Source organism: Macrobrachium nipponense, chromosome 44, assembly GCF_015104395.2.
Source record: "Macrobrachium nipponense isolate FS-2020 chromosome 44, ASM1510439v2, whole genome shotgun sequence".
NCBI classification, from domain to species: Eukaryota; Metazoa; Arthropoda; class Malacostraca; order Decapoda; family Palaemonidae; genus Macrobrachium; species Macrobrachium nipponense.
Window position 1 is genome coordinate 40,184,484 of NC_087221.1, and position 24,004 is coordinate 40,208,487.

Here is a 24,004-nt window from a genome sequence, read left to right on the forward strand (position 1 = left end):
TGTATTTTAATGAGTATGTATACTGTACATGATTCCAAGGTCATGTGTTACATATATATTAGTGAGAGAGAGAGAGGAGAGAGAGAGAGAGAGAGAGAGAGAGAGAGAGAGAGAGAGAGATGAGAGTTAGAGGACCTATGCAGTTAGATGTAGACCTATGCAGTAAGATGTGACAAGTAAATATTCCGTAGAGAAATGTAATAAAATGCTTAAAAACATTGGGTTAACAAGTAATGATCATTACCTTTAGATTTAAACAAAGAATGAGGAAGTATCTGAAGTTAGTAAAATGAACAAAAGGTAAGGAATTCAAAATTATTTATCATAACTGCACCCCTTTTATTTTTAGCACAGGATATACTGCCTGGTCAAGAAGAAAGTTATTCACAGACACATAAGAAGCACTGAGTAGCCTTTTCCTGCAAGTATCCCTCCTTACTCACCTCAATACAAATATCATTGGTGCCTCAGCAAGTTGAAAAAATAGCGGAAAAAGTTGAGAGGAGGATATTCACAGTAAAATAAATGTTTGTATTCTTGAAACAGAAGTAAATTAACTTAAAATTCTGTACTATGTACCTACACTAGGTATAGACCTTTATGAAGTCACTGTTTATCAGGGATGTGACCTGCAATGTTTTAGTATTCCATAAAGCTGTACCATACACTCAAAAGTCCTTAATTGTTAATAAAAACTAGTATCTTGATGTATCTTCAGGTCCCTGTTGCCTGGGGTGCTTGTTCTCTAAATGTGGTAAAATTATGAGACATATTGGAAAAAAGCAGGAGTTATTAATTACCTGTACAGAAAAGATGTTGCTATGTTGCTTGGACAGTGAACAGCCACTAAATACATATACACCCAATTATTCAAACCAAGACTATCCTCCTGTCATGGGTAGTGACTAATTCGGCTAAGGAGGAAAAATAAAGGAAATGAAAATTTTCTTTTTATTACGTGCACGTTATACAGACATCCAGTCGGGTGTTGCCCAGGGTCTGTCTTCACCTTTCAGGGTCACATCATCCCCTCATAACCATATGGTCTCCGGTGAAATATTTGGGTTAATTCAACGCCTTTCATACAAAATTTTGCTCCCATCTTCTAGAAATTGCTAGTCTTGGGCATTCTGATGAGAAGAATTTTTAAGAATCTGCATGCAATGACCTGTAGTGTCACCACTAGCCCTGCCAATTTTGTTGTACGTATATATGCTCCCAGGGTGATAGTCTCCTTAAGATGTTTAGGTGTGTCAAGACTTAGAGAAGCAGATTGCACTTGTCTACGCAACTTTAGGAAGCTTCAAAGGTCAATATCAACGACTGCTGTTCCACCCTGGACGAAACCATCAGTGCATTCTACAGATCAGCCATCAAAGCCTCTGCCTCAAAGGATAAATCACAAGGTACATAATTTATTTACTGTTCTACCTTGCACACCATCTGTGTGTTCTACAGAGTGGCCATCAATGCCCCTGCCTCAAAGGATAATTCACAAGGTACATTATTTCTTGTTCTACCTCGCACACCATTCTCCTACCTTCATCTACCTTGTTTTACTGTCTTAGTATTCAGTGTGTAAAGAAAGATTAACTTTCTTTCTGTATACATAAAATAATGTAAATGAATACATTGGATTGTTGTGCAAGTTTTCTTTATAAAATCTTTACCATGCTTCCAACTCTTGATGCAGAACTTCTGATAAGTAAAATTTGAAAGATCATGACAAATTCTTAACCAATTTGTATTTTTCATAGCTAACAAATCTTCATTCTTAAAATCATAACCACTCCTCATTAATCTTTAAGCAAACTGAACTATACAAGAGCTCAAAAAAGTGATACACCAGCCATAAACATTGACAAAAGCTGAATGGTATTTTATACTAATTGGTAAGGTACATTATCTGACCTCAAAAGCAATAACTGATGAGACTGGAATGTCATCATTTCTTGAGTGCGGCTGAAGATTCAAGTATTGCTGTCATGAATGGAGCTCTACTGAATCTTCCTCCCAGGGAAAATTATAAAGGTTAAAATGAAAAGGAAAGGTACAATCTCATCAGATATGTAAATGAACTGGTTTCTGCTCTATAGAGCTTCAATGAGGATTGAACCAGTCATTTTTTGGGAATGTGTGATCACGCATTAACATCTAGATGAATCACTGGCAGTGAGAGAGGAATAATCATTTAAAACTCATTTCAAATTCTGCATGACTGCAATACTTAACGGACTGGTAGATCAAGTCCCTATATCTTCCAAACTCTGCAACAAGAACAAGGTATAGTTTTAACCCAAAAAGGTTACTTACCCATGGGCAGAGTGAGCTGTCAAGAATACTGTGGCTGTCAGTCAAGCAATACTTTACAACCAAATGATGAACAGTTGTAACTCTCTCTTAAGAACTGCAAATAGGCACACTCAGTACGGAACATATCTCCACTAAGGCCACCTAAATGCGGCCAGCCACAAAGCACTTAAACAGTGATCTTTATGTATATGTATATGTATATGTATATGTAAATATTAGCAGAATATCATTAGGTAAGAGAGGTACAACTTAAGAGTATATCTTGTGCAGTCCCCTGTAAGGTAGTAAAAGTTCTTTTCAGCATCCTATTTTTTCTCACCTCTTCTCAATTAGCTGCTTAACTACTTTCAATTTATCTTGCTTCATTTGTACTTTTCATTCATCAACAGACCCTTTGGAAATCTTGCAAGTCTAAAAATAAAAATCAGTAACCTTCTTCATGATAATAGTAGAATAGAGAATATCTCATTAATGGGAGAATGCAACTGAAAGAAACTTAGCAAAAATATTAACTTTGGGGAGAAATCAGACCAGAGATGATTTTCATGACAAAATGTCAACTCAGAGCCAATTTCTTCAAGATGTTAATCACATCCAGAAGGTGACCAAATGCTTATACTTGCCAAAATTTATCACATTCTGCCACCATTTTTTCATATACTACCTACTTAACATACACTCAGATACAAAGTAATGGTTTCCAACTTCACAAGTAGAAGTATTAACAATGCAATCTCAACCAATCTGGTGTAAATTAAAACAGAACAACAATAACATCAATCATTTTGCAATGCATAGCATCTATGACAGCACGGACATTGTTGGTGTAGGGATACTTCACAGAGATAATGATTCAAGACTTCCGTCATCTACTTTCAACTATTCCTTGATAACACAGCAAAAATCTCACTACTAGTGCCTAAGAAAAATATGTATATTGTATGGACACATTAACTAAAAGCAATCACCGATGAAAGTTTGCATTCTAGTAGTACAAAAATGTAATGAATAAATATATGTTTGAGTCATTCACTTTTGTTTCCATTCTTTTGTTACTCACATCACATAAGAATAAGAATAGAAAATAATGAGATCATGATAGGAATTTTAAAAGAGCAAAAATAATGAGTCTAAAGGGCACAATAATGAAACTGAGATAATGAAAACTTCCATGAATACATTAAATGTCAGTCATTATATGAACATCTGATACACTTTCAATGTCATAATTGGTGAAACACCTTTAACAAGTGACTGTTAACAATTATCACATATTGAAGACCTAAATAATACACAAACACACACCAAGATGTTTTGATGAGTGATGAGAGGAGTAATAAGTCACAGATAACTATGACTAGCAATAAAGCTAAAGTATAGATACATTTTACTGTATTACTTTCTCTTTGATAAACTCTCAAGCTACAACAGCAAGCATGGCAACAATGAAGAAACATAACCAATATGTATGTATGTACAACAAAAGAATGAAACCACTTTTTGCAATACCTACAACTCACACAAAAAAAGGGCACTTTACTAGTAGAATAGCATCTCTATTATCTCCAAGGTAGAAAGCAAAGCTAACAACACAGACTCTAACAAAACACACTCCATTCAAAGAAAAATAAGATCTCTAAATAAGGTTACATCCATATGAAACATCATTTCCATGAAAACAGTTTCATGCCATGAAGGATTAACAATGAAAATATCCTGCGTGTTACTAAATATGAACACTTAAGCAACACTGTTATCAAGGGCTGTCATTTGAACATGACATACTTCAAATTGCAGTTTTAAAAAAATCACAAGCAAATCTATCTCTAAGATGACGATGCAAAGAAGAAATTCAGAGCTCTGTTAAGGTCATAATCAGCTGCCAAAGTAATCTGGACGAGTGTTGATCGAGGAACTTGCTGTCCCACCACCTCTCTTAGCTGCTGTACTACTGCTTCCAAACGACCACCCCCGCCTTCTAAACTGTGTCCACTTCCAAATGCGTACTACAAAATATTGCATGATCTAAGAAATATTTACGAGTTCTAAGCTTAATACTAATTTTTTTCATAAGTATGCAACACCTTGTCATAAAAGCATGATATAAAAAAAACATGGCATATACCAATCTATATGACTTCAATTCATAATCTCCCAGAATCAGAATACCAAAATATAATTCAAAACTGAGATATACTTTTTTCTCATAGGAAATGACTTGATACGGTTTCCCTAATCAGTTACAATTAAACCAATTCTAAGGTAATTGGTTTTAAAAAAAGTTGAAGATAACAATCAATATTACATATTTTTCCAACCCCAACAACTTGACTGATATCTTGTAACTTAACGTACTACGTACTCTGTACGCACAAGGTAAATAACTTCATAAACATAGACCCTAAGTTTAAAAGTGAAACCTATCAATTAATGACAGGTTTTGGCGAGTCATGGTGAAAAGGCAGTAGCAGTAAGGTAAATAACTGGTATCTTCACAACTGTCTTGATGAGCATTATTTAATTCCATCGTAATTAGAGATTACTTTTATTTTGTTACTGCTATTTTGCTCAAAGATGAGAGATAGTTATGGTTTGGGTAAAAATACACCATAGAATTCCCCTTAGGAACTTCTTAAAATAATCAATGATCTCTCATTGTTTGGCCATTGCATGCAAAATTTATCTGCATTTAGTAATATCACTGCAATCACTATCACAGGTTTCACTGCACCATACAAACTTAGTTTCTGATTTAGATATTTGTCGTTTATGGCTTTGTCAGTGAAAGCAAATATTCTTAAAAGACTCCTAGATGTGTGTTATTAGCTTCATTAACTTCACTTACAATTAACCCATTTTGGTTATGCATCCAGTCTTCAACCATCTATTCAATTCTCTTAAAGGAAAGACACCATAAAATGTTTATTTTCTCAAGTGAAGAAGATCAATCTAGGGCAATGTTCTTTCAAAGCTATTCTTTAGCAGCACAATTATTTGTAACTCACATTATCAGCTGTTTGCCTTCCTTTGTTCAATTGGACAATTATACTCAAACCTTGATACCGTAGGCAAAATTCGATTGGCAACATGGTTGAGCTAGTCTAGCACTCATTATTGATGTAATTATCTCTGGGTGTGTTTTCACTGTGCTAACTTTTCCCTTTCATATGAATATTATCAACATATTGCTAAGATTTTATGTAATAATCAGTATCATGCTCATCCCTTCAAGGATAAATCCTTCCTTTATTAAACCTTACAAAGGATATCAATTTTGAAAGATGTGTTGGGAAAAATTCGATGACTGCATGGCCATGCATAAGTTTACTGTCAGTTCTTTCAGAATGATTTTTCTCCCATAGATATGTAACTCCAAGTTTATAATGAATAATGCATGTTCGTGTATATATACGAATACTACTGTAAAGGTTCACAACCCTTTATCCAAAACCTTTGAGGACAGCAGTGTTTCATGTTTTGGATTTTTGCAGAACTTGGAACTGAAGCTTGCTCCATTAATACACTTGCACATTTCATTTCCAACAAGAACATTTTGTAAAGTACAAAAATATAAGTACAGCATCAAAAGCACTATAATTAACCTACATATTTACAGATCATCTGATCTTGTGTATGCGTCCCTCAAAATTTTGATCTTGTGTATGCGTCCCTCAAAATTTTGTTATCGCCGGAGCATGACTTCATCATATATATCATGCCGGTTGCATTTTGGCAGATTACATTAGGCTATACTTAATGAGTTTCATTTTGACAGACTGTACAAGGCTAGGCTTCCTATGCCTGTCTTGATTCCAATAGATTCCACTAAAAATGCATATTACATCTAATTTAGTTTTATGACTAAATAATAGACCCAGAGGCTAAAATTCAGAGGGTTAAATGCAAACTGTCTTATATTCGAACCAGGGTTATCAAACGTGGCTTCTCTAATAATAATTACTATTTCTTTCAATCAACAACACCTGGTATTTCATTTAAGGCACTGGTATAAACAACCAAATATCAGTTGCTGTAACTATCACATAATTATTGGGAGTTGTGGTAGAGTTATCAACTTAATAAAACTTGGTAACTCAATGATAACCTCTATAAGTAAAAATTAAATACAATTTTATTCATCCTTCACGCAAACGAGATAGTCTTAAAATAGAAACCCCTAAATTTAAGCAGCTAGTTATAGCTGCGGAAAAATAAAATGGATAACATGCAGGATGCAAAAGATTTGGAACAGGACGAAGCTGCATCTGAAATTGGCAAAATCATACCTTTACTTACTTCTTTTAAAAATGATATTGTTATGATACAATAAAGTTTGTTCATACTTACCTGGCAGATATATATATAGCTGTATTCTCCGAAGTCCGACAGAATTTCAAACTCCCGGCACACGCAGTGGTCGGCCAGTGGTAGTACCCATTCCCGCCGCTGGGAGGCGGGCGTCAGGAACCATTCCCATTTTCTGTCAGATATTTCTAGTGCCACTGTCTCCTGAGGGAGGTGGGTGGGCACTTTGATTATATATATCTGCCAGGTAAGTATGAACAAACTTTATTGTATCATAACAATATCATTTTGTCATGAACCTTACCTGCCAGATATATATATAGCTGAATCCCACCTTTGGAGGAAGGGGGAGACAGACTCGGATTTTGGGAAACAATTCCATTTACATGATTGATATCTTGGTTCCTTACCTGTTAGCATAGCTGACTTCGTGAGTACCGTCACCCAAGTCTGCTTCTGCTTTACTAGAGACTCCAGCAAGGTAGTGACCTGCGATGCTGTTGAGTTCTAGAGGATCTGTCAACGGGGGCGTGACCACAAAACAACTAGATCCTACATTATAGACCTCCAATTTTTTTTGGGTAATGCATTCCTAGAGGTGCCAGCAAGGACGTGACCTGTGTAGCTGGTGCGCTCTAATGAACTGCCACGGGGAGCGTGACCACAATGTGACAGATCATATAGGTGTTGATTAGACACCGAATGCTGTTAATGCTTCACTGGAGGTGCCATCAAGGACGTGACCTATATAGCTGGTGCGCTCCAGATGATTTGTCAACGGGTGCATGACCACAATGTGACAAAAACAAAAATTTTAACCCTATTATGAGGGCGAAGCAAAAACATTACCACCTGACCTAGCCTATCTGGTTAAACTTCGTATAACCAAGGCTAATGGAGGGAAAGTCCGCCTAAGGCGGCCGACCCAAGACCACAATAAACTAAACACCTAAATAAGAATAATAAACTAAAAATAAAAAATAAAAAGAAATAAAATTAAAAAGTCCAAACTAACATATTATTTCCTAAATGATAGGAAGAGAGCTACTCTCTGTACCCAATATAGTGTCTGCTGCGACATAATGGGCCCAAAGAGCAACAGTTCTCGTATGTAGTCCTCAACCATCCCGAAGGTAGTGAGAGGCAAACACTGAATTACTACGCCAAAAATGTGGCATTCAAGATGTCATTAAGTGCCATGTTCTTTTGGAAGGCTACCGACGTAGAAATAGCCCTCACTTCATGCGCATTCACCTTCAACATTTTCATATCACTTTCTTGACAGGATGAATGCGCTTCCTTGATGGTGTCCCTCAAGAAAAAGCCAAAGCATTCTTCGACATTGGTAAATTTGGCTTCCTTACCGAACACCACAAGTTATCCGAAAGACCTCTACAATCCTTAGTCTTCTTTAGGTAGAATTTTAGAGCCCTGACAGGGCACAGAACTCTCTCTGGCTCACGCCCAATGATTTCGGCCATCCCTTTAATTTCGAAGGTCCTAGGCCAAGGGTTGGACGGATTTTCATTTTTTTGCCAGGAACGTTGGGCTCAAGGAACAAACCGCGTTATAACCTTTAAAGCCCACGTATTTGCTAATCGCTTGTACCTCGCTGACTCTCTTCGCCGTCGCCAGAGCAGTCAGGAAGATAGCTTTTCTAGTAACATCCTTCAGGGAAGCTGTATGCATAGGTTCGAATGGACTGGACATGAGGAACTTCAGAACTACATCCAAGTTCCAAGACGGCAACCTGGGTTGTTGAACCTTCGTTGTTTCAAAGATCTCAAGAGATCGTGAAGGTCTCTGTTGTCCGCCAAATCCAGGCCTCTGTGCCTAAAGACAACTGAAAGCACACTCCTATACCCCTTGATTGTAGAGACTGCAAGTTTTTGATCCCTTCTCAGATACAAAAGGAAGTCAGCAATCTGGCTCACAGAGGTCGTGGTGGAGGAAATGCCGTTCTTCTTGCACCAACTCCTGAAGACTGCCCACTTCGATTGGTACACTGCATTGGATGAAGCTCTTCTTGCACTGGCGATAGCTTTCGCCACTGACCTAGAAAAGCCTCTCGCTCTGGCCAACTTTTGGATAGTCTGAATGCAGTCAGACTCAGAGCGGAGAGATTTCTGTGGTACCTCTCGAAGTGGGGCTGTCTGAGTAGATCTGTCCTTACTGGAAGCGTCCTCGGGAAGTCTACTACAAAGGCCATGACCTCTGTGAACCAGTCTCTCGCCGGCCAGAACGGGGCGATCAAAGTCATTCTCGTCCTTCCGACGCCGCAAACTTCCTCATGACTTCCCTCCCCTAGGATCTTGAACGGGGGAAAGGCGTACAGGTCCATCCCCGTCCAGTCCCAGAGAAGTGCGTCTATCGCCACTGCCGCTGGGTCTAGTACTGGGGAGCAGTACAGTGGAAGCCTCTTCGTTCTGGACGTCGCAAAGATGTCCACTAGCGGACGTCCCATAACCCCCACAGCTCTTGGCATACCTCCCTGATGCAGAGTCCACTCGGTTGGCAGAAGTTGACCTCGTCTGCTGAGGAGATCTGCCCGGACGTTCTCTACTCCTGCTACAAACCTTGTAAGGATCGTGACGTCCAGTGCCCTTGCCCACAGCAAGATCTCCTTTGCCAGTGCAAAAAGGGACCGAGACTGTGTTCCTCCCTGCTTCTTCAAGTACGCCAGAGCTGTGGTGTTGTCTGAGTTGACTTGGACTATTCGATGAGAGACTTTTTCTTGGAAAAACTGGAGAGCTAAAAAGATGGCTGCCATTTCCTTTAGGTTTATGTGCCAGGACACCTGTTCCCCTCTCCAGGTGCCTGACACTTCTTCCCCCCCTAATGTTGCTCCCCACCCCGTGGTGGACGCGTCGGAGAACAACACTAGGTCGGGGCTCTGAAGCTTGAGAGACACGCCCTCCGACAACTTTACTGGATCTAGCCACCATTTTAAGTGATGTTTTACCTCTCTTGAAATTTTTAAGCTCATATCCAGATTCTTGCTTTCTTTCCAATTTTCCTTGAGAAAAAATTGTAGCGGTTCTGAGGTGCAGTCTCCCCAAGGAAACAAACTTCTCCAGCGAGGAATGGTCCCCAGCAGGCTCATCCATTCCCTCACCGAGCACGAATCTTTCCTTAGGAGGCTGTCACTTCGTCTAAACATTGCTGCTGACGTCCCTGGGACGGAAAAGCTCGAAAAGCCACTGAATCCATCTGAATCCCCAGATACAAAGATGGATTGGGTTGGGACTCAGATGTGACTTTTTTCGAAATTTCACCAGTAGTCCCAGGGACTTCACCAACGATAAAGTTTTTGTTTTTGAAGATCCTTCAGACACCGCGTTTGAGTGGAGGCACGAATGAGCCAGTCGTCCAGGTACATAGAGACTCTGATATTTGCAAGATGAAGCCACCTCGCCACGTTCTTCATTAAAGTCGTGAAGATCATAGGGGCAGTGCTCAATCCGAAGCAAAGCGCCCTGAATTGATAAACTGTCCCTTTTAGGACAAACCGAAGATACTTCATCGACTGTGGATGGATGGGGACGTGGAAATACGCGTCTTGAAGGTCTAATGAAACCATCCAATCGTTTGGTCTTAAGGTCCCAAGAACTGACTGAGGTGTCTCCATCTTGAATTTCTGCTTCTGTACGAACCGATTCAGACTGCTCACATCTAAGACTGGTCGCCAACCTCCTGACTGTTTCGGCACCAGGAATATCCTGTTGTAGAAGCCTGGAGATTCCAGGTCTACGACCTGTTCCACCGCTCTCTTTTCCAACATCTGCTCGAGGCAGATCGAAAAGTATTTGTTGCTTCTCCTGATGGTAAATAGGGGATAAATCCTTGGGTGTCGTGCACAGTGGGGGAGGTTTCAAGAAAGGAATCTTGTACCCCCGCTTGATGACGTTGAGCGACCAGCTGTCCGCCTTCCTTTCTATCCAAGCTTTTGAGAATAGTCGAAGCCTGGCTCCTACTGGTGGCTGAAGGATATCTGGTTCATTTCTTTCCTCTGATCTTAGCCGAGACTCTGCCTCTGGAACGTGTACTTCCTCGAGAAGATGTTCTCGAGGAAACTCCACCTCGAAAGGGCTTCTGCTTCTTGAACGGTTTGCGCCCGTGCCGACGTAGAAGAAACAACCGTACGCTTTGCCGACTGAGCTAGGAGGTCTTGGGTAGCCTTCTCTTGTAGACTGACAGCCAGATCTTTGACCATAGCCTGAGGAAAAAGATGGCTCGAAAGAGGCGCATACAAACAATTCTGCCTTTTGAGAGATAGAGACCGCCTTTGCAGTAAAACCACAATAGGCCGCTCTCTTCTTCAAAATCGAAGTGCAGAAATGCGAAGCCAACTCCTCCGAACCATCCCTGACGGCCTTGTCCATGCACGCAAGCACGCTGGGACAGCCTCCTCGAGGCTAAGCGAATCAGGACTACGCGACCGGTTATCCAAGACCCCTAAACACCAATCCAAAAAGTTGAAAACTTCTCATCGTACGGAAGAGTCCCTTCATATGATGGTCCATCTCAGAAAGGGTCCAGGGCACTTTCGTCGTCGACAAAAGGGATCTCTTCGGTGCATCTACCAAGGTAGCGAAGTCACCTTGGGACGATGAGGGGGCTCTAAAACCTATCTCCTCCCCTGTCTCATACCAAAGACCTGCCTTCCCTGTCAGTCTTGAAGGGGGTAGGGCGAAAGCGTTCTTGTTTCGGGCTTTTCTTGACTCCATCCAATTCTGCATTTTCTTAAAAGCCCTTTTTGTTGATAATGAAGTAACCATCTTCAACAATCCTGGAGTCTTGATAGCCTTAGACGATAGCAATTGTGAAGGAGGCGACTGCGGGGCTTCAGGTTTAAACTTCTCTTCAAAGGAGGTTCGAAGCAATTGAACCAAAACCTGGTAATCTGAAGATACTGCTGATGATTGTTCTTCAGTTAATTCCTCCGACAAGTTTTCTTCTTCAGATTCATTACTATCCTCCGAATCTCGGCGAATGTCTGAAGAAACATTACATCGTGCGTCCAGCTGCGCGCCATGCCTGGCGTCAAGCCGAGCGTCCAGCCGAGAATCCTGCCGAGCGTCACGCTTGGCATCCAGCCGAGCGTCCCGCCCGGCGTCGAGCCGAGCGCCCAGTCGAACGTCAGGCCTGGCGTCAAGTCTCGCTGCCGCCTTAACGTCGTGCTCTGCAGACCCTCGTGCACGAAATCTGGAAGGCGAGGTAACAGGAGAAAAAGCGAGGCGATGAGAAGAAGACTGCCTGGATCTCTTGACTGGCAGTTTATCATCCTTCCTTCTGTGACGTGAATTATCCTCTTTCTCTGCAACTAATAAGGGAATTTGATGTTGCAAATTCTCAATCTTCTTCGATTTAGGGCTGATCCTGTGAGAAGACGAGGGGCGAGGGGAAGCCCTCCTCCTTCTCACATGGACCGCCACAGGTATATCCTTAGCGCAACCAGGGCGCTCAAAAGCATTGTCGTCAAAAGACATCCTCTCCGGCGACGATCGCAACACAGAAGAAGAGAAGGACGTGAAGCGTCTTTCTCCCTTAGACCAAAGGTGCCGGTCGCCTGTGCAACATCTTGCACCTTTGCTCTCTTTTTTGGTGGAGAGTCTTCGAATTGTTCTGGAGACGACCGCAAAACAGAAGGGGCTAAGGGATGTGCAGCGTCCTCCTCTGAGGAATCAAAGGCGGCGGCCGCTTGTGCGACATCTATCGTCTTTGTCCTCTTCAAAGGGCGCGATTGCTTCCGAAAGCTCCAACCGCTGCGCGGGGAGGACGATTCTGATGACGAAAAACACTCTTTCACGATCCGTTTACGAACTTTGGAAGCCTGGGAAACGCCCCCAGGTCTTGCCGAAGGAACGTCAGATCGTTTGTCCGACCCCCCTTCCGCAACACTCGGAGCATTATCACTACACACCACTGCACTATTAACACCTTCTAATGCTTGCACTTTTGATTCCAGGCTACGCAAAGATTCAAGAATCATTGATAGGGTATTACCCTCCACAGACACTAATGTAGGGCCCGAAGGCATCACAGGTTTAGGAGGGATAAATTCCACTGGATGTGTAACTGGCGTTACACTCCTTCTTACCCTATCTCTTTCTATTTTAGACACATATGATTCATACGCCTTCCACGCAGAATCAGACATACTCTCACATTCATTGCAGCGATCATCAGACACACAAACATGTTTCCGACAATTAGCGCACACTGTATGAGGGTCTACCAAAGATTTCGGTAGCCTCACCTTGCATTCTTCCACACCACATACTCTGGCGCTAGTCGAACTAGATCCAGACATCTCAAGTTAAAGGAAAAATCAAGCCAAATTCAAAATCAATCCACAATTAGCGTATGCCTAACCACCGATCCAAATCAAATAACCAAAAAATCAATCGGGATACTCAAGTGACCAAAAGAGTTCCAAAATCCAATGACGGAGGTGCAGAAAACACTTGTTGGCTGCACCGGCGACAGAAAATATCTGGACAGAAAATGGGAATGGTTCCTGACGCCCGCCTCCCAGCGGCGGGAATGGGTACTACCACCTGGCCGACCACTGCGCGTGCCGGGAGTTTTGAAATTCTGTCGGACTTCGGAGAATACAGCTATATATATATCTGGCAGGTAAGGTTCATGAACAAATTTAGTTTTGGTAAAGGATTTGTATTTTTAAATCCAATTTTGTTCATTTACAAGAAAAATATATCTCCAAATTATGTTTCATCTTGCAACTTATGGCATTGAGGATGGTCAAATGTACTCAATCAGCTAAGACTTTGGGAATGTAAACATTATCCAATGCAAATGGCACATGATCACAATGTACATATTCTGAAATATAATAATAACATAATTATGCATACATGCAACATACTGTAACTGAAACCCATAAGCAAAATAAGTCTTATTAAAATCATCACTATTTGACAAAAAAATACCTGTACTACTTGGCTTTTGCAAATGGATATTTCCTTCCACAAAAAACTTTGGTTTTTAAAGTTTTTCAGTTTTTGGAATACCAGATAAGAGATCGTAAACCTGTACTATAAAGTACTGTATATTTTACAATGTAAATGCTATTGTCCATTTTAATGTTAAGAGAAAACTTTATATTCAAGAGTTAGGGTGCAAAAATATATATAAAATATACAAATATAACATTTTGCAATCATACATGATAATAATATCAATCAGAGAAACTTGAATTTTTTTCTTTTCCTTTTTTCTTATGGCATTACTCAACCTGTCAATCTGGTATTTGATATACCACTTTGTGAGGTTTCTTAGCAGATTAGGAAACAGAGCATGTGGTTAACATGTTGCACATGTTGACACAATTCCCTCTGGTTAAATGATTTAAAAATACATAGTAAGCTTTCCGGATTTTTGCTGTTGGCTGCTAAAACACTCAAGAGCACAATGAGAACTACAGCAAATTTCTGATGCAGAATCTGACAAGAATTTATTGTTTAAAAGAATTTGCAGAAAATGTTTTGCCACAATTTTCATTCTGAATAGCTTTGTTTGTCAGGTTACATTTAGAGCTTTCAATTCGTACCAAACCCAAGATTGAAAAAATGGATCAAACACAAGAATAACAAAAGGTCCTTCAAATAATTTTTGTAGCATAGTAATCAAGATCGCAATATCAATACAGTACCATGATACACTGTATATACTAATATAATCAGAAAATTAAAATGTTCACCATTAGCATTTTTCAAATCCAAAGCATGTCTACTTCCTACACACCAACAGTAGGGAAGCAATCTGCCAAGTGTTTTTTTGTTATACCTCACCAGTATTTTATAAAAAATTTGTTAAATAGTTCTTCATCACTGGCAGATAAAGGCATTTGTAAACACGTGTGTACGAACAAAGATGAGTTTAAAGAGACCAAAAAAGGGATTTTGACGAAGGAAAAATCTATTTCTGGGCAACGACCTGTGTCGCCCTGTGAAATGGTTCCTTTGATACTATTTCTGAAGAATAAATATTGCTATTCATCCTAGAGAAAAAAGAAACAATATAATGCCAAGATAAATGGCTCGCTCACTTCTTATAGAAGTGTCGGTATAGTAAGGAGCGAGTGGAATCACTACCAGAGGTCCCTTGCCATTTAGCTTCTTCCTTCGACAAAACCCCGAACTTACGGAGGAGCCGTGCTACACGCTCCCGGTGTCTAACTACTAACCGTGAGCGCCTCCGACGCCTGAGACGTCATTCCTGAAGATAGCCTCCAAGCTTCGGGTAAGCTGGGTGAGGATAATCTAACTACAGGGTGGGGTTTCACAGGGCGACACAGGTCGTTGCCCAGAAATAGATTTTTCCTTCGTCAAAATCCCTTTTCTGGGCTTGACCTGTGTCGGCCTGTGAAATAGTACCAGAGAATGCCAAACACCAAGCTTGAGGAACAGTACAGATAAATTAAGAAGGTAAAGTTAAACACTTGTAAGGTTAATAGTATAATAATCAACTAAAATTACAGTCTTACCCTAAGGGAAGTATAAGCCCTAAAACACGGGTTATCACTTAAAATTAGTTAGCCTAACAACAAACAATAACAATACAGGTTAGGCAAGACAAGATATAAGTTGATATATACAAAAGAATGGAACTGAATCCGATTAGAATGATGAACAAAAGCAAACTCAAGGTAACCCAATACATGGAGGCGACTAAACTAAGTAAGGGTGCAATGGGGCAGGTAGAAGGGAAGGCTACAAGAAGTTATAGTAAAAATTAAGAATCAGGAGAAACTGTGTTTCCAGCTGCCACTGCTGGAAATTTGAGGGCTTCTAAGGGTTTTAGGTAGTGCCGTTAACTGTCGGAGATTTCCAGCCTGTATACTTCTTAAGATTGTCAAAATTCATGTGTGTGGAAATAATTATAGATGTGGCCACCGCCCTAACATCGTGGGCCCGAGGAAAGGACTCTGGATTGGCCTGTTTAATGAAGTATAAAATTTGTTGCCTGATCCCTTTTAGGGATAAAGTACCACCTCCCTTCCTAATGAACAATGGGCCTGAAGATTTCAGAGTTGTTCTGCTTAGGTAGGCTCTTAATGAGTTTGACAGGACAAAGGGAAATGTCTTGAGGTAGTGGTAGGATTTTCCACGAGGGACCATCTGTCCTGTGGGTCTTCATTTTTGGCTAGAAAATGGCGATCTGGGGATAAGAGGACTTCCCCTGAGGGGAGGAACTCAATGTGGCCTGGTTCCCTTGATAAAGCTGACAGTTCTGATATTCTAGCTCCGGAGGCTAAACTTAATAAGAATAGGGTTTTCCTCAGGAGGGATATATAATTGCAAGAGTCATTGTTAATGTCCGAGGCCAGTTTGAGGACATCATTTAAGAACCAAGAGACTGATTTAGGTCTCGTTGATGGTCTTATCTAGCACAAGCTTTTTGGTATGGACGTAAAGTACGAATCCGTAAGGTCTATGCTAAAACCAAATTGGAAGATCTTTTTAAGAGCTGATTTGGTCGTAGTGATAGTGCTTGCTGCTAAGCCTTTCTCAAACAATGATCTGAAGAAAGTTATGGCTAGGTTCGTTGTCATGACTTGAGAATTTGACAACTTAAGGAACTCTGCTAGTTTTCTTGACAGATGAATCATATTGTCGGAGAGTAGATTCTCTTTTTATCTGATTCCAAGAATGAGATATTCTGGGGATCAATTTCTGCATTCCTCATGGCTGCGAATTTCAGAAAATCCATAAAGTTAGGGTTTTCTGAATTCTTGAGGAAGCGGACACAGTCTGAGTTTGCACTAACTGGGTTAGTTTGGGGTTGGGAATCCGTAGTGGTCGGAGTCTCAACTCTAGGAGTAGAGGGAACCAATTGCTCTTGGGCCAGTTGGGAGCTACTAGAGCTACTTGGCCTTTGAATGTCCTGAGTTTGTCTAAAACTTTCATGAGAAGGTTCACCGGAGGGAAGAGGTAAATATTCTTCCATTCGTTCCAATCGAGGATCATTGCATCCGTAGCGTATGCTAGAGGATCGAGGTTGGGTGTCACGTAACAAGGGAGTTTGTGGTTTGACTCCGTGGCGAAGAGGTCTACTTGGAGTCCGGGGACTTGTAGACTGATCCAATTGAATGAACTCCTGTCCAGTGTCCACTCCGATTCCAACGGAGCGGAGCGTGATAGAGCGTCTGCTACTACGTTCTTGACTCCTGCCAGGTGAGTGGCTGACAGGTGCCATTTGTTTTTGCATGCCAGAGAAAAGATGGCTATCATGACATGGTTCAAGTGGCTTGACTTGGATCCGCCCCTGTTGATGCAGTGTACTACTACTGCACTGTCCAGAACTAATTTGAAATGAGAGTTCTTGGGCGGACGGAGTCGTTTCAGTGTGAGGAATACTGCCATGGCCTCCAGTACATTGATATGTAGCTGGCGGAATGTTTAACGACCAAGTTCCTTGAACTTTTTCGTACTGGGAGTATCCTCCCCACCCTGTTAGTGAGGCGTCTGTGTGGATCACTAATGATGGAGGGGGAAACTGTAGAGGAATTGCTTTTGAAAGGTTCTTTGTCTCCGTCCAGGGGCGGAGACGTTTCCGTAAGATTGCTGGGATAAAGGCTAGTTTGTCCCGTGATCTGCAATTCGCTCTTGAGCGCCATACTCTTTTGTTTATCTTTGAGTTTGGCTCTGAGCAGAACGTCTGTGACTGATGCAAACTGGAGTGAGCCCAGGATCCTCTCCTGGCACCTCCTGGATGTTTGTTGTCGTTTGAGAAATTGTTTTGTAGCTCTTGCAATTTCTTTCCTTTTCAACGACGGAATTGATAGTGGTGCGATTGTAAACGTCCCACTGAAGGCCTAACCACTGGAAATCGAGATTCCCGGTGTTAGTCTGGACTTGGTTTTGTTTATTTGAAAACCTAAATGTTCCAGAATTTGATCACTCTGACCGTTGCTTCTTTGCATTCTTTGGGGTTCTTTGCCCAAATAAGCCAATCGTCCAGATAAGCCACTAACATTATTCCCTGTTTCCTTAGCTCTTGCACTACTGCTTCCGCCAATTTGGTGAAGATCCTGGGGGCTATGTTGAGCCCGAATGGCATTACCTTGAAGGAGTAGGATCTGTTGCCTAGTTTGAAGCCTAGGAATGGACGGAAGTGTCTGGCTATGGGAACATGATAGTAGGCATCTGTAAGATCTATAGAGGTTGTGACGGCCCCACGGGAAGTAAGGTCCGTACCTGCGAAACGGTCATCATCCTGAACTTGTCGCAATGAATTGAATAAGTTCAGATGGGACAAGTCTTAAGATGATTCTTCGGTTTACCGAGTCTTTCTTTGGCACGCTGAACAAGCGTCCTTGAAATTTTAAATTGTTGACTCTTGAGACTACTCCTTTGAGAAGGAGGTCTTCGGTATACTCTACCAATTCCGTTGTTGGTGCTTGATAGAATCTGTTTGGTTGGAGGAGGGCCCTCTAGCAACTCCAACCTAGTCCCTTTGTTACTATACTTTGAGCCCAAGGGCTGAACCCCCACCGCTGGCGGAAGAGGTACAGCCTCCCTCCTACCTTGGGATTCTCACTGCTGGTTTGCCGAGGGGCGGCCACCTCTTGCTCCTCGGAAACCTCTTCCCCTGTTAGCAGCCCTGCCGGATCCTCTGAATCGAGAGGCACCTCTTGCTCTACTGCCTCTCGCAAACCTATTGAAAGCCTGAAAGTTCTGGCTTTCATAGTTGGAATTGTAGGCTGGCGAGACAGCAAAGGAAGTGGAGGGTTGAGATTGCTGGGACTGAGGGGTCAGAACAAGGTATTGTTGTTGACCCTTCGACGATGGTTGCCCTTGTGATGCTGGGACTGCCTGAACCAACGTTTGTTGAGAAGGCTGGAAGGGAGAGAACTTCCTTGGTTTCTTCTTGTTCCTTGGGTTAGGACCAGAAGATTCCTGCCTCCGCTTTGCTACCAGTCCCCACCTGACTTTGAGGCACTGGTTGACCTTAGAAGCCTCATGAAGGACTTCTGCTACTACTGGTGCTGGAAAGAGGTCCGTTCCCCAAATTGAGGAAGCAATCAGTTTATTCGGTTCATGGCGGATAGTAGCTTCCGCCAGAACGTGCTTCCTACAATTTTTCTCCCTGGCTATGAGGAAGTCGTAAAGGTCACACTGCATGGTGTGCAGCAGACCTTTAGCCAAAACTTTACATAACGGCTCTTGTTGGTATACAAGAGCCGTCATCTCCGCCATAGTCAGGAGGAAAGGGATCTCGCGAGCCTAGTCCCGGGCGTCGTACTCCATCTGGATGAGAGAGTCCGACAACCTGGGGAGTCTCTCACTAAAGAGAGAGGTGGCACGTCCGCCTTTAGTTTTCCTACTGAGAAAGTAGGAACTGCCCCTTCGAAGTACGTCTCGGAGCCTGGGACTAAGAGAGAGGTGGGTTCCGTCTCTCGTAGTTGAGGCAGGGGCTCGTCTTTCAGGGCGGCCTGAAAGGTTGCTTCCACTACCTTAAGGGTCAGTGGTAGCGGAGTCCCTTCCACCGGAGTAAAAATGGTGAAAGGACTCCTAAAGGCTGTGATGCGGGTGTTTTCACACCCCCATTCTTCCAGACTTCTCATTAGAGTCTGCTGTGCCTGTTTCCCTCGGAAGGATCAACTGTTTCCTTGGGAACCTTGTCCTCTCTCATCATCGCTGCTTCCGTTAGTCGGACGTAGCCAATGAATGGTGGTTGAAGGTCTCTGGGGTGGAACTCGAAGTCCTCACGCCTTCGAGTTCCTATGCCTTCGATTGTCAACATTCCGTTGACAAACGGGGCATACGAAGCGATCCTCCAAGGGTTGGCCGCCTTGAATTCCGGCAGTTGGCTGGAATCTGGCATTGGAAGAGGAGAAGGTGGCACAGATAGAGGGGAACCTGCCGCAATCGAGGTTTGGATCCCGGCGATGGCATTCTCCTGAGCGGCCAGCCGTTCCGCCAGCGATTGGATCGACTGGCCGGAAGACGTAACAGAACTGGAGAGCTGGGAGAGCACCGAGCCGACCTTGTTGTCAACCAAGGCCCCTACGATCACTCCCACCTGCTCCAGAATGTAGCCGAAAAGGATTCGGGATCAAAAAGAGGGACTTGAGCCCGATCCTTACGTGATCTATGTTTGGGGGACCTCGACGCAGAGGAAGAGGCCTCCCTTGACCTAACTGATCCGGGGTGGTGAGCCGGAGTTATAGTGTCTGTCCGGATGACCGATTTCTTGGGGAGAGACTTTTTAAGTTTCTCCTCGGTCATCTTAGCCTTGGGGATCACTGAAGTAGCCTTAGGACGGACAGACCGCTGCTCTTCAGTGAAGCCCCGGAAAGAAGTGGAAGTAGAAGGATCAGTAGAAGGTGATGGAGAAAGGGAATTCAGGAAAGGGCCCTGAGAACCCACAGGAGCTGCCCCTACTACACCCTTACCTGTACCCATGGAGTCAATAGCCATGGTTCAACGTCGAGGTTCATTGCCGCAACGTCTTCTGCAACGTCCTCTGGGAAATCCCCCTCCTGTAGGGAGATCATGACTTGAAGGTCGGCCAGCAAAGGGGCGGCCGCTATCGGGTCCACCACTGATCCTTTCTTGGCTCCTGGGAATATTAGGTCCGCCATATCCTGGGTAAGAATGTAGGGGCGGCCCTTAGAATTCCGGCCAAAACCCCCTACCCAAGCTTTGAGAGCCGACAAAGCTTTCTTCTTTTCTTCATCAGAACCCTGTAAAAAAGGGTCTAGAGTTAGGGAGAGGATAGGGGAGGAATGTCTGTTGTGTTGAGATTATATGAATATGTGTCTCATATGTGAAAGGTATAATATAACAACAAGTATTCCAGGTGACGAATGAATGAAGAAAGTGCTAAGAAACTTACTACTAGTGAGGCATCTCCTACTAGCAAGTAGCAGGTTTGGCAAGCTTCATGATGCCAAACGATAAAATCCTCCACTTTCACTGCACATCCTGCATGAGAACGGCATACTATATGGCCGCATAGGTCTTGGAGGATGGCACTGCACCCAATCTCCTGGCACAACATCTGTAAGTCAAAGGATACATGAGTACCAATGACAACCTCCGGTGGAATAATATGCAAACTATCCGTGGGTGCCGGAGTAGGACCGACGGATAGAGATCTACGTATGAATATTACGTAGAAAAATTACGAGGGGGGAAGAAAGTCTCTGCCTCCGCCTAAGCTCACTTGTCATATGACTAAAAATAGACTCCGTAGGGCCCGGAGTTCTCCGTATGGCCCGGAGTTAATTAATATTGAGTGAGCAATGTCAAACTTCTAACGAAGCAAGGGATAGTACGAGAGGCGGAAATAAAAAACCCCCGGAGTAACGCAAAAGATTCTAAACATTAAATAACACAAAATAAAACAAAATAAAACCCCTTATATCAGTAAGTGCTCGTGTGAACTATCCTAAGTGGATAGGTAAACCCAGTGATTCCCTCCCCCCCTCTCTATGTTCGGTAGCGGCGGATAGACACCTGCCGGACTGAACTGAGGGGGAAAGAGTAGGGAAGAATGTGGGGTAGGGGAGCCCTCCCCCTGAGCGGCCAGTTAAGGACGGAGAAGAAGGGGGGAGGTCCCGAGCCCCCGAGGCACGTGACGAGTGAGAGTACCAGTAGGGGAGGGGATCCCACCAGTCCCGTGAGTCACCCCCTCTCATGCAGACTCGGACGCTAGCTGTGAGAAACGAGTAGTCATCACCCATCGACGTGGATGGCAATGTATGGAGGGGGGAATGGGGGGTGGGGGGACGGGAGGGGGACCCCGTAACCGGGTGGCTCACCGTGATAAACCGGTGGTCTTCCCAGCCAGGTAAAAGATACGAGGTGGGGAAGAACCGTCGGAACAACATCAATATCACTGATATAAATAGGATTATTTATAATAATCAATCAAATAAAATTAAAGCGATATCTTAAAGCTAGACTAACACGGGGAACACGAAGCTAAGCAAACAGAAAATTAGGTTAATCGCCGATCCGAAGAAAGGGGTATGTTAGCCTAATTTAAACCTCTAGTTCAAGAAAACGGGGGGCAGGCTAATCACCAATCGACAATTGGGGTATGAAAAGCCTACTTAACGGTAAAATAAATTATAACAGGGAAGCTAATCGCCTATACCGAAGCATGGTGTATGTTAGCCAACCTAGTACCTATAATATCATTAAAGGTAATCAGGAACTAGAGAAGGAAAGAGAGAACATCAGAATAATTAAGATGATATGACTCTCAATCGTGACTGATAAAAACTCCTAACAATGTAAGGCGTAGCTAGACTAAGGTCCGAAACGTGCGGTCGGAGCGTGCCCCATGGAGGCCTAACTAAAAAAACTAACTGCATAAAGATATAGAGACTATGTATAAGTAACCATATCTAAAGTACTGAGAAAAAAGGGAAATCTCTAACGGTATGGAAGACCGAAAGAGATAACCCGTACCGCCATGCGGTCGAGGGGCATACCGGCCGATAAGGCTCCGAATATGTATAAAACACGAAGATCATCATAAAATGAGATCAGAAACCCCAAACAGTACTTAACTTAGAAGCAGAAGTTGAAGACATCTTGAAAATAAATAACCAAATAAATCCAAATAGAGCGAAACACAGCACCGAAAAAATTTAACGTTTGGTGTAACGCGCGCTATCGAAAGGAATGGCGTCTCAGGCGTCGGAGGCGCTCACGGTAGTAGTAGACCGGGAGCTGTAGCACGGCTCCTCCGTAGTTCGGGGTTTTGTCGAAGGAAGAAGCTAAATGGCAAGGGACCTCCTGGTAGTGATTCCACTCGCTCCTTACTATACCGACACTTCTATAAGAAGTGAGCGAGCATTTATCTTGGCATTATATTGTTTCTTTTTTCTCTAGGATGAATAGCAATATTTATTCTTCAGAAATAGTATCAAAGGAACCATTTCACAGGCCGACACAGGTCAAGCCCAGAAATATCTTATATGGATAATTCCAATCTCAAAAGCAAGCATGGATAAGCAAGGGTTACTGCACCTGAGCAACCAATGTATTTCAAACAAAAAACACTTGGTACAGTGGACCCCCCGTATTCGCGTTCTCCGGATTCGCGGACTCACACATTCGCGGATTTCTCTTGGGGATGTTTCCCCACATTTTTCGTGGAAAATTCACATATTCGCAGTATTTTTCTATGAGAAATATCCACAAATTCCTGGTTTTTATTATCAATTTCAACATAAAATGCACTTTTTGTGATAAAACTATTAAAAAAATCAAGTATAAAAATTTTTAGTGGGTTTTTCTTGAGTTTTAACTGACAAAATAGGCTGTTTTCAGCATTTTTATAGGGGTTCCAACTATTCACAAGGGGGCCTGGTACGCATCCCCCGCGAATACAGGGGGACCACTGTATCTGGTAAACCAAAAGAGTAACAACTATCTCACAGAAAACTTTGTATTTTTTCATAACTTTCCAGAGGGACATTATTAGAAAACACAAAAAGACTATTTGGTTCATTATCATTATGAAACAGTTAATTATCTATACCATGTAGTTCAACCAGACGACAGAGATAAAATACTTCCGGGTATCAGAGGGCTCTAAAAATGGTGATTTTCAACCAAGATGACTTAACCAAGTTTCATGTATTCTCATAGTTTATGATTTGATGAATTGACACACAAAAGATACAACAATATAGAGCAGCCCAACTGGATAAAAACCATTTCTGCACATGAAGGCAGACACCAAAAATTATGACTCAAGACCTCACCATCTACTAAAACTTTTGTTAGCATTTGATGTAAACATCTAACAAAACGTTTTCTTCCACGAACAGAGTTGAACTTTCAAGAAGAACTGAAAATCTTCAAACTTCAGTAACACTTGCAACAGTGACATGGGTAGACAAAGTGCTTTACTGAGAAAAACTAATACAACTGCATTTTTTTCAAGAATCAGTTTTATACATTCAAATCCCTAAAATTCATATTTACGAATGGATTTAAACATTATAATCAAGTTTAGTGCAGGAATTTAACAGTTTATTTGCTTTTCTTTATTATGCGCTTTTATGAATATTTAATAAAATTTCTTCGCATTTTACTGGTACAGTAATACCCCGAACTTACTCGATTCGATCTGCACAAATTCACAATAGCACAAACTTTTCATCAGAACCTAACTAATTACCATACACGGGTTCTTCACAATAGCGCAAACATTTGCGAACCCTCCAGAAACACTGCAAAACCCTGCAAAAGTGTTTATGTTTAATTTATTATGCAAATTTTTCCATTTTAAAGCTTTTCTGTATAAAATATTTATTAAAAATTATAATTTTTATTTTTGTACATACATAAATATGCAGTTAGTGCATATATGTACTTTTAAAAGATATGACACC

At 42.2% G+C, this 24,004-nt stretch overlaps 1 protein-coding gene across 4 annotated transcripts in view; it reads right to left on the minus strand.

Annotated features, from left to right (window-relative positions):
- Window positions 1-24,004, minus strand: part of LOC135204209 (uncharacterized) — a 52,784-nt gene that overhangs the window by 11,057 nt on the left and 17,723 nt on the right. Inside the window, exon 5 of one of the 4 annotated variants that reach the window (XM_064234312.1) lies at window positions 3,414-4,319. The exons of the other annotated variants lie outside the window; for them this stretch is intronic. Coding sequence (XP_064090382.1) covers window positions 4,140-4,319 — 180 coding nt within the window. The 3' untranslated portion in view covers window positions 3,414-4,139. Of the gene's footprint in view, window positions 1-3,413; window positions 4,320-24,004 lie in introns of those variants that run through there. 4 annotated transcript variants of the gene reach the window in all.